This window comes from Sesamum indicum, linkage group LG12, assembly GCF_026168435.1.
Source record: "Sesamum indicum cultivar Baizhima isolate 11 linkage group LG12, ASM2616843v1, whole genome shotgun sequence".
In the NCBI taxonomy this organism is placed as follows: domain Eukaryota; kingdom Viridiplantae; phylum Streptophyta; class Magnoliopsida; order Lamiales; family Pedaliaceae; genus Sesamum; species Sesamum indicum.
The window spans coordinates 16,657,690-16,669,094 of record NC_142668.1 but is presented as its reverse complement, the minus strand read 5'-3'; the positions used below and the strand labels follow the sequence as shown (position 1 = coordinate 16,669,094).

General features: G+C 37.1%; 2 protein-coding genes and 1 long non-coding RNA gene across 3 annotated transcripts; 2 read left to right on the top strand and 1 right to left on the bottom strand.

The window, feature by feature from the left end:
* The first annotated feature begins 647 nt into the window (after positions 1-647).
* Positions 648-4,304, top strand: LOC105175566 (protein DEHYDRATION-INDUCED 19 homolog 4). Its single transcript, XM_011098044.3, has 6 exons — positions 648-1,122; positions 1,227-1,366; positions 2,961-3,038; positions 3,163-3,443; positions 3,706-3,822; positions 4,002-4,304. The coding sequence occupies exons 1-5, from the start codon at positions 1,032-1,034 to the stop codon at positions 3,812-3,814; spliced, it is 699 nt and encodes a 232-aa protein (XP_011096346.1). The 5' UTR covers positions 648-1,031; the 3' UTR covers positions 3,815-3,822; positions 4,002-4,304.
* A 268-nt stretch (positions 4,305-4,572) lies between these two features.
* LOC110013005 (uncharacterized) lies at positions 4,573-6,651 on the top strand. The gene is made up of 2 exons (XR_002288148.2): positions 4,573-5,685; positions 6,297-6,651. It is a non-coding gene; the product is annotated as an uncharacterized LOC110013005 (long non-coding RNA).
* An 80-nt stretch (positions 6,652-6,731) lies between these two features.
* NSL1 (MAC/Perforin domain-containing protein) lies at positions 6,732-11,142 on the bottom strand. The gene is made up of 7 exons (XM_011098043.3): positions 10,742-11,142; positions 9,676-9,914; positions 8,912-9,116; positions 8,520-8,603; positions 8,248-8,431; positions 7,828-7,994; positions 6,732-7,524 (listed from the first exon to the last, which is right to left on the bottom strand). The coding sequence occupies exons 1-7, from the start codon at positions 11,018-11,020 to the stop codon at positions 6,835-6,837; spliced, it is 1,848 nt and encodes a 615-aa protein (XP_011096345.1). The 5' UTR covers positions 11,021-11,142; the 3' UTR covers positions 6,732-6,834.
* Positions 11,143-11,405: the final 263 nt, after the last annotated feature.

Below are 11,405 nucleotides of genomic sequence, written 5' to 3'. Positions count from 1 at the left end.
CTGGTCCCGCTGTTTACTTTCTTGATGGGCTGTCTATTACTTGGGCCCGCACGGCCTCAATAACCCACACCATCACACGCTGGGCCCATTCTACTCTCTAAAATATTCACTTTAACACCTCCGCTCTAATTTTTTTTTTTTTTTTTGAAAGGCGCTCTACTATTTATTTAATTTTCTAAAATTACAAGATTATTTTCATGTCCAGAAAAAAAACATATATTTGAACAAAATTCAGTCAAATCAAAATTAATCATATAATTAAGATAATATAATTATACTAAATTAATAATATCTTAGTCTAATAATTAAATTTGAGGATCCATAAACAAATTTAAGTCCATGAATTCGTCGTTGCATTCGTATATCATAATTATTTTAAATTATATTAATTGAAGTATGTTGTTCAATTTATATAAATTCGTATAATTATGTAATTATTATTTAAAAAGAATAACTCTAACTATTTAAATTTTATGAAGATCAATATTGACAAAAATTTATAATTCGGCCAAGAAAACAAAAGTAGAGCAGTTGAAAAAATTTGGCAAAGTAACAAGGGAATGGAAAATGGCGTCATCATCTTAAAACCTCAGACCATCAATTATAATTATTATTATTATATAAAAATAATCCGACATTTTCTCCCAACGTCACCTTTCCTTCCTCCCTGTTCAGTGTTCATCTCTTCCCTCTATAAAGATAGCAACTCTGTGATATTGTAAAACTCTCTGAGTTTGTCAGATTTTTACCTTTTTCTTTTTGGTTTTTGAGTTGAAAAAAAGGTAGTCAGACATGAGCGTGAAGAAGAAAAGGTCAAAGCAAATCCATTCCCCATAGCTCAACCGTAAAGGCTAAACCACTCTCATTTCTTCGTATCAACGCTCAAGGAACAGACAACATCTAGAAACGAATTATTTGAAAATTGGAAGAAAATCGGCCATCCTTTCCTTTTCTTCTCCTCTTGTCCGATATCAGCTCAGCTTTTGTTCTGGGCTTTTTCCCCTTTCATCCATTGTTTTTATACACAAGTCATGGACTCTGATTTCTGGAGGACGCGCCTCGCCGCCGCCAAGAGGCAATTCAATATGCAGAACCACCATCATTTCTCTAATTCTCAATTGGGTTTGTTTTCCTCTGTTCATCTTTCTTTTTGATTGATCTCAGTGTTTCAGAACATTATATTTACTTTTGTTGTTCGGCGTTACTCTTGTCTTGGGTTTTAAAAGATCGGATTAATTTGGACGACTTTGAGATTGAAGAGGAGGTCCGACCCGATTATCCTTGCCCGTATTGTTACGAGGAGTTTGATGTAGCATCCCTTTGCTCACATCTAGAGGATGAGCATTCGTGCGAATCAAAAGCCATCGTGAGTTTCTCTTTAGATCCATCTGTATCTTTTGTGTATGTATGTCTTTCTTCTTCTTTCTTTCTGCATTTATGTCTTGCAAATGAAGAGAATTTTGTTTGATACTGGTGCTGCTTTCTTATGTTTTCCTTTTCTTGGTAGATTTGCTTCTTCTTGTGGAAAGTTGTGGTCTTTGTTCTATGTTTGCTCAAAATGATTCTTCTCATACTTTTATGAATTTTTGCTTATTCATCTTTTTGTTTTCATTTTCCATATTTGCAAGAGAAGCATTTGGTCATTGAGTGGAGGAAGTTAGGTTCAATTACTTTGTGAGGCATGTTGAAGGAGCAGAGTCTTTGCCTTATTTTTGGCAATGTTTCTGGCTGTTTTGTCACCCATCTTTACTATTAATTTTTGTTCTGATTTTCATGTTTTTCTCGCATCTGTTTGATCTAACTTTTCCCGGAGGTTTGGTGACATTGGACTTAAATTGAAATTGCTACCTTTAACAGTAGGGGGATCGCGAGCTGCCTAATATACTTCTAGTTTCCAACAGGAAGAATGTCATGGTATCCTGTCCAGATATCATATAATGATTTTACTTGAATGATGAATTTTATTAGTGATGGAGAATTGGTATTAGATACAAAAGTACCATATTTGGTTCTATATATTTGGAAATTGCGGATATAGAATTAATTAACTATCAGACTGCCTGAATGTGGTTTGAAGGTCGATATTGTAACTGGTTGAGCCACATAGCTGGCGTCATATAAGTTATAGGATGAGAACTTGTGAACTTGTGTTGAATTGGACTATAGGAGAACTGAATTTCGAGCAATGCAAAGCAAGATAAAATTTTCACATTTCCGCATATGTTATCTGTTATTTGGCACTAGGTCCGATTGGTGCATAGGTTTTCTTGGAGTGATAATGGAAAGAAGATATCCCTATGTACAGACATCTCCTTCCCACCCCTGCTTTCCCAAGGCTCACTCTACTGCTTGCTGCCAACCAATGCACCACCAGACCGCTGTCACCGTATTCCTGACAAGGAAACACTACAAACTTGCACCCCGAGTCATATTGAAACCAGAATTTCCTCATCTGTCATATCTAAGACAAAATCAAGAAGCTAAAAATGTTTTGTTGGTCATTCCTTTGTAGTCAAGAAAAATGAGTTACAGCGACAGTGGTGGCTGGAAAAGGTAATCTGCAGTGCAATAGCAAATGCAGAGAGATTAAATGTCACATGCTTGGAAACGATAGGGGTGTGAACTGTTTAAGCGGTCATGGAAATGTGAAATGGGTATAAGAAAGCAGATGATCGAAGTGTAGTGGACATGGTTGTTCTGTACAATATAATGAATAAAAAAAGAAATAAAAAGTAAATAAATGAATAGATTTCCCTTTGTCTTTCCGGGTAACCCTGTGGTCCACAATAGAAAATGCCAACCATCACGTTGTGTGGGCTAAGCATGCATTTTATGTATCTCATATTTCATCATTCTACTTGATTCTGCTTCACCTTAACAAAAGTTTAAGCTACCTGTACCCTAATTATTCTTGCTATAAAAGGTTCAAGTGAGTTATCATAATACATTAATCCTTGCAGGTTTGTCCTATTTGTTCAGTTAAAGTTGCGGGGGACATGCTAAGTCATATCACGCTGCAACATGGACACCTCTTCAAGATATCCTTTCTGTGAAATTGTCATTGGTTATAGTTCCGTTTCAGCTCCAAATAGAAAACTGCAAATTTGCATTTGATATAATCACACCAGAATCCTATCAAAAGTATCTTTAACTTATAATTACTTGCAACGCCGTCGCCGATTGCGTAGAATTCCCATTCCCAACAGTCAAGCATTATCTCTGCTTGGAAGGGATCTGAGAGAAGCCCATTTACAGGTGCTTCTAGGAGGCAGTGGATATCGGTCAAATAGTGCAACATCATCTGCTGCTGCGACTGATAATTTTCTCTCGTCTCTTGTTTTGAACTTCTCATCTGAAGCTGATGAAATTTCAAAATCTGTAATGTCAAGTTTAGAGGAAAGTTCCTCAAGGAGTGTGGCATCAGAACATATGTGGAAATTAAGGTAGTCATCAAATTTTGCTTTGTGAAAATCATTTAACTGTCATTTTCTTCTTGCGTTTCTGCGAAAATCCAACTGAACTTTCCTGGTTCTGCTACTTGAGATATCCTATCAAACAAATTTTTCTTGAACCATTTTTCTGTGTCCAATGTTCTATAGAAGCTGGTGAAGCACTACTCTTGTTTTGATCATTCACTTCCATAATCTTTTCTTTTGTTAAGGATGCTTGTTTCCCCTCCTGATTGTTTCGCCCTTCTACTTGCAGTTTTCACTCTGCCTTGAGTTGTGAGGAGCGGGAAAAAAGAATGAGACAAGCAGCTGGAAGATCTGTTTTTGTCCAAGATCTGCTCATTTCAACTCTTTTGGCCGAGTAGTCGAAGTAGTAAGCTTTCTACTTAACAAATATGTGATAGATTTGCATTGTTGAAAATGGGCTTATGCATGCATTTGGCACAGGGTTCTAATTGTCTAGACTTGTCGAACACAGGCCGCCCTTGGCCTCATTAACTTGCTTAATTATGTAAACCGGAATGCTTATACCCATAATACTCGTCTTGCCAGATCCTTTGACCAATAAACACGCTCAAGCTTCGACAACTTCTCATTGCTCTCAAGACGCGACTGTTACTGTTACGTTGCTTTTACATTCTGAAAGGTAATGAACACAGAGGAGGTAATGGAGGTTTCTTTGCTGCAGCTGAAAGTAATGCAATTAATTTGGAAGCATAGCAATACAATACGATACAATGTGTAACGATTTGGGCAGGAGCAGTAAAATTGTTTCCTTGTAACAGTTTAAACGTGCATCATCAAGTTCCTTTGATGTGTTTTTCTCCAATCACTAATTTCCCTTTGCTGAAACAACTTGTGGGTTTTCATGGAGTATTGTTGTAAGAACTAGTCCACCTATTTAACAATTTACCTTTAAAAACAATAAGAAAAAAGGATGGCAAGACGCCAAGATTATAATGAACTGAATACATATGGAACCCACCACCGAATAAACTCCACAGGGCGGTGGTGGAGGCGGCTACACGCTGCCGACAAGCCCGGGGAGTTAGAAAGGTGGTCGGTTCACCTTCCACCGCCACTCCATCAACTTGGAGTTGGCACCAACGAAAATAAATAGAGCGGTCACCGGCAGAGCCCACTTGGGTGGGACCTTCACCCTCAAGTAGTTGGGCAGTCATATCAGCTAAGCCTAAGCCTTCTCACTCATCTATCACTCACCCCACTTAATCTTAACGTACAATCAATCACTCTGTTCCAGTTCAGATATTAAAGATTATTATTTACTGCAGTGCTCCACAGAATTGTTGGTTGCGTATGACTTTGATTTCGTGTGGGGGCCACAATAACTTTAATATTATCTATTCAGATATTATTTTCTTATTAAAATAAATCTTGGTTGTATGACTCTAAATCTATTCCAATATTATCTTAGCAAACATACAAAACTGATAAAATTTTTATTTTATATAATTTATTAAAATTTAACTTGTTAGAGGATCTAATTTTGATTTTCGTGATATTGATGGATTAAATTATTGCTTAATATATATATTTTTTAATAGAACAATGATCTCTTTTATCAATATTTTCTATTTATACACATTTAAACTTAATATATTTTATCAGTTATAGCATAGGATCGCAAACTCTGTTTGCTTGAGAAGAAATTTTAATCTAAATCAAGTTTAATTTTTTATGTAATCAACATACTATATTGTTTTTTAAAAAAATTTAATTATATAATAAATATATTATACTTACGTTTCTTTCTACTTAATTTGCAAATATAAAAAGTTGAAGTAGGAGACTGTAGATTAAAAAAAAAAAGAGTTTGTATCAATTATTGACCAATAAAAATAAGGTTGAAGGGGGTAATGAAAGCTCATCGGATATGAGGTCCACGTCATCCCACCAATTATGTTGTTACTTTCTTTTATGTTTCTCTCTCTATTCCTTTCATCACTCACTCCTCTCTCTCTCTCTCTCTCTCTCTCTATATATATATATATATATGTATATAACCAAACGAGAACGGTGTTTGTCGTTCCGTCTATTCAGAGTCGGAAGATATTATTATTTCTCCACTACTCATCGGAAAAGCTAGTAGTAAGGATTTCGTCAGGAAGATGCTGGAGTTTTTCCTGCTGGGGTGCACCGGAGTTGTGGTGTTCCTTCACGGAGCCAATTTCTTCTTCCATGCCCTGTCTTCTCAACTGGCCATCCGCCATATCAGGTTCAATCCCTAACTCTCTCTTCCCATGTTTTTCTATTGCAGTATAATATATATTTTTCTCTTTAATTCCTGAAAAATGTGCATTGGTGCAAGTTTTCATGTTTGTTTCGTGTATTAGTAATTGGAATTTTAGAAAATACAAAGAAAGAAAGAAAAGTAGATGAAAAAGTCGGAAGAATTCTAGTTGAAATTCATTGCTTTTCCTTTGAAGAAATTGAGGCCTTGAAAACTCTTCGAGTGTTGATGATTCCGTGTTAAGCGATTTCAGTGGGTTGAAAGGGGAAGAATATGTTTAGCGTTTCAGTGTTGATGATTATGGAGTTGCTGTTTCACGGGTTTTTCTGCCTGAATTCTACTTCCTTAATGATCAATGATTTTTGTTATCTGGTGGTTGGACCGAATTGCTCCACATCCTTATTTTATAGGAAACCCCATTATTATTCACATTAATTTTGATATTTGCAAAACCGTTAAGAAATGAATTGCAATGATATAAAGAAAGAAACTAGGTAAAAGAATCAACTTCTGATTAAATTTGTCCTGAATCTTCTTTTTTTCCTTTTCCGATCAATAATTTGTCCTGAATTCGTATATGTTTGTTTCCGCAACAGTTTCCTGGGATTCACTGCTTGGTAGAAGAAGTCTCGAGTCTTTTCATTGAGGCCTCAGGGGGAGAGAGGAGAGAAGCTTGCACGGAGACGGCACGCAATTTGTATATATGTGTATTGTTATTATTATTATAGTAATAATCTGATCGGGTAAATGTTTTTTCTTTTCTTTTTTTTCTTTTTTAGAGGTGATTTGGTAAATGTAAAAACATAAAGTTGAATGCTCAACTTGGCCGCCACTAGAGGTATTATTCATGAACAACTTGCGACTTTCGTAGTGGTCATTCAAAACGCGGCTTTCCCATCTGTACTTGTGTAATAATCAAGTGTTATCAAAATTTCCAAGAGTTGTGTACAATTGTCTACTCCCCGGGAATATTCTTCCAAGTGTCCGACTCTACTTTGCTTATACATATAGAATGAACTATGGATGAAAACTTGCAACAAATAATCTTGGCTGGTATAAGAATAGTAAATGTACAAATCATGTACAACAAGAAGGTACACTTTGTTCAAATGAGAATTCCTCCTTCCACTTTCCTCACATCAACAAAGACTCGTCTGAAACTATAGTCAACAGGGAGTACTTCACTTTAATTCGTATCATCCCGTTCTCCACGCAAAGTTTTGCGCCGGTGACGACCCAATACCCAGGTGGATCTTCAGGGCCCCTCACCATCTCTTTTGTATCGACAAAATGTGACATCTTCGGGGCCCTTGCAGGCGAAGGTGGTCCTCCAGGGTAAACAGCTGAGTTCAGATCTACCTTTGCAGGCTTCTGGGGTTGATTTGCAGCGGAGCTGAATGGGGTGCTCATTAACATGGAAATCAATCCTGATTTCTTTGATACGCTTGTTGATCCGTCCCACTCTGATCGTCGAATTACGGAGGAAGCTACCATTGAGAATCCAAGCCTTAGGAAAAGGACCTTTTTCATTCCCATACCCTTAACCTCGAACCAGGCCTTGGTCACGATAGAGGCGGAGTCGTCTATCCGGGCGCCATGGTACTCTACAGGAGCAGTGCATATGTGTGAGAATATGCTCCACTTCACGGGTTCAAAGTATCCTCGGTCTATAGATTCATCATGTGGTTCGTAACTATTATCAGATGAAAGTTGAAGAGACTGAGGCAGAGTTGATAGGTGCTGGAGATGGATGGCCAAGTGATCGCTCCTCTTGCCTTCCAAGTATAAGCGAATGCCAGTGACAGGCCGATTACCAGTATCAACCTATGGATAATTGTAATCGGACAAGTAGAGCAATAATTATAAATAGACATGTAGAGCAATGAGAAATATTAATCTCTCCCCCCAAAGGCTAAAATCAGTAGAATGCAAATTATGTCAAGAACTCTTAAATGATGTTCTTCCAGCAGAAAAATGAAAATTTGCACGAGGCAGGATCATATGATTTGTTACTGCTTACTACCATGTCTGATGAATGTTAAACAAGATAACGATGATACAAGTGAGGAAATTGTTAAGCGTATACAAGCACTTGCATGCAGTTTCAGGTTTAAGGTAAGTGTTTACCTTCACAGTATTGACATAAAGCTTAGGACCCAATAATGTAAACTGGAGAGCTGGAGATGCTTTTTTCCTGCTGCGAGGACCAAGAGGAAGATCATTATACGCAGGAGCCCACTGGCGAGGCAATTGATACTCCAGAAATTGAGTGAGTTCCTCCAGCGGTGGTTTATCTGCATGAAGATAAGTCGTCAGAAACAAAAGAAATTAAAAGCATAAATATTTATCAGGGAACCATTTACAGAATCATGTCTTCATTAGAATGAAGAAGAGAGGATGATGATTATTAATTAATTGAGTAATTTATAGAGTCCATTTTATATCTGCATAATCTGCATTTATTTGAAAAGCTACAGTTCTTCCAACATATTGTTACATGCAAATAATCTCAATATAATTGATCAAGATGCATAAAAGCATACTCACATCGCAGGTACAGATTGATTGCATGGCTTAAGAAACCACTTCCTCGAATACCACTTAAAAGGGATGCAATAGGCACAAAGGACATTGATATGACATTGGGATACTGTGATACAGTTGAAAGCCACTGATTATGACTTTGGCCAGTATCTACACCTCCTCTCCTGATATGAATGCTTAGTAGATCCTGAATCAAGAAATACTTAAACTTACTTGATCTGAGAAAGTGAAGTTAAAAAAAAAAATACATATTAAAAATCACAAGAGATACTTACATCAGTTTTGGAGTGGGAAGCAACAGGTGGTCTGACTGTATTTGCAAATGGCAACTGAAGATCCCAGATCATTGATTGTTCAACCTATGAACCGATAGATTTAGAAGTATAACGGACGATGAATCTTAGCTATTCAATCAACGTTATACTACAACAAAAGAAGGCTTGCGTAACAGGAGATCCTAACTGCTATTTTTGGTTGTTGTATAAATAAACATCTTTACTTGTCTTCCTTTCAGGTACCAACCATAAAATATTATCAAATTTAGAACAGCATTGGTACTTTCTCAGATTAGCCAACTATTATGATCGCCAATTTTAGGATTTAATAAAAAAGTGAATTAATTGTTCGAAGTGTACCAACAAGGAAATGATTCTCGTCTTCCAAGTACCTTTGGCTTTCCTGATGAAGTACCAGGCTTAACTCTCAGGTTTTCTTTTCCATCTTCACAAAATCTTTCATCAGCTAGCTGCTTCAACAATTTCTGCACTTCAGCAGGCTGGAGATTTGAATTTTGAAGCTGCTTAATATGAATTACATCTTTACCTCCCATCTTAACCCCAACAATGACATGAGTTCCGTATTTTTCAATAAACCTGGAAATTCAAGTCACCAGTAATAAGTTACCGACTGCAACACATGCTCAGGACATCGGAACTATTTTTTTGACATGCCTAATAGCCTAATTCGATGAAGATGATATTGCAGAGAAGCAGGAGAAATTTTCAAATTGTCCTTGAGATCTCAAAGACTTGCCCATTTAAATATTTCCAGTTAAGTTGTGTTACACAAGGTGCAGGCATCTATATAACAGATGAATGCATCTATATAGCTGATGAACTGTATATTTAAGTCATAATCTCAAGACATGAATGACTATCTAGAACTGGTAAACACTTCCCTCAGAGTTGGCAAGCAGAGGAAAAGCCAAAGTTAAGTTTTGAGTTTTCATGCAGATATAGGCTCTTGCAGTTCATGATAGGACAGAATACTGCATGACAAGTGATACAGAAAATTCTGAATCTCTCCTAAATTAAGGGCATAACATACATTAAACCGAGGACATGATTAGTGAGAAATACTGTTCAGAGATAGACTTCTGTTAACAAGGCATTGCTGCTAATAGAGAAATGAGCTTCAAGCTAAAGATCTTACTCAGCCAGAGCAGCAGGATCCCATGTAGACGGCACTTCTTGTTTCACTTTATTAGACAGAGATATTTGGGATCTTTCCAACTCAATTGTATACAAAGCAATCAACCAACCATCAAAAGCGAGAATTTTTGTGGTAGATGCATCATTCTGCCAGCAACCCTTGAAGCCAAACATTGCATTGAACAGACCAGAAGGTATTTTGCCGGATAAAGATAATTCCTGGTTGAAATGCTCCGACATCTGAACATATTGAGCAAAAGCCAATAAGATCATAGTTAAAAGCTAGGGTTTGATGGTCTGAAGATCATATTTTATCTAACAGATAACACAGGAGTCGTTATTTCCAGTAATTCTTTCAAATTATATATTTCAACTAACCATGCTTCCCTCTGCAGAGGATCATCCTAAGTTCTTCAATTGTCAAAGAAATACCAACTCAATTATATCAAGGACAATGTCTGATGTAACAGACACCTCTGATTTGAGTGTGAATAAAACGGCTAATAATTCAGTCTTCTTCAGATAATGTCACATTTGCTAAAATGATTATCATAGTTTGACAGGTAAAAGCCCATCTCCTAGCAAATAGTCAACATATACATCATTGAACGAGATCGGCGGAGAATATAAAATACATAAAGGAATCTTGAGGAAAGGAAATCCGGGTCATCAACATTTGTTCAACAACTCGAATTCAACACGGAGTTGGTCAGAGTTGACTTCCAATTTAGAAACTGCAGAACAGCTCGGTATTGGATTAAGAACCAGAAGACTTAAACTACAAACCTTACAAATTAGTTAACTGGAACATTTAGAAATGAATGCTTCAACATTACCACACGCCCGGGCTCAATACTAATTGCTAAGGAATTTTCAAATATGTCCTACAGTTCCAGAGCTGCAATTTTAGCTAAGACTTATTCGCTGCTGAAATTATCAAAAAACTTTGTCTATTGGAACCCAATCAAATATCAATCAAGTTTTCAACTAGAAAAAGAAAATCTCCACTACCAATATTCTATTTTTCGAAAAAGGAAATACAGACTTTGCAGGGAAATATTACTGACCTGATTGAAGGAGAGAGCATCGGAGCTAAACCTTGTGCGCTCGCCCTTATCGCACTTGATGGCAGCAGAGACATTAGAAACGACGACGTTACCGGGAACAACCAACTCCTTCGTTCGTGCCCGGTCCATCTCAATAAGACCCGACCCAGAAGGACCGGGCTTGCAGGCTGATAGCCGGATATCCGACGTCAGATCATACCCGAATCCAATCACTGAAACGGCCCTCTCCGCGGCAACCTGCGGGTCCATCCGAACGTTGCCGTTCGGATTGTACGCCATGTGTGCCCGATACCGAGATTATTCCGATTTATGAAAGGTTTTGTGGACAACCTGGAGCTAGAAGAAATAATACTGGACGACGTCGACGTTGACTGCTTATACCAATCATGATAGGTTGATCAGCCAATTGACTGGAATGCCCTTGCTCGAGAACGCAAAATACAAGGGCGATTCTGTCAATTGAGTTAATCGAATTGTAATGGCTGCAAAACTGAAATAGTATTATCAGGGAAAATTTTGACTCGAACTCAAATTTGAACCACTTATATAATAAATATAATACACTTATCATGTAATTAATGATTAAATTTAGTCTGAGATAAAATTTTTCGTATAATTAATTTTTTTGTGACTTGTTTACTTTAGTCTCAAACAACAATAATAA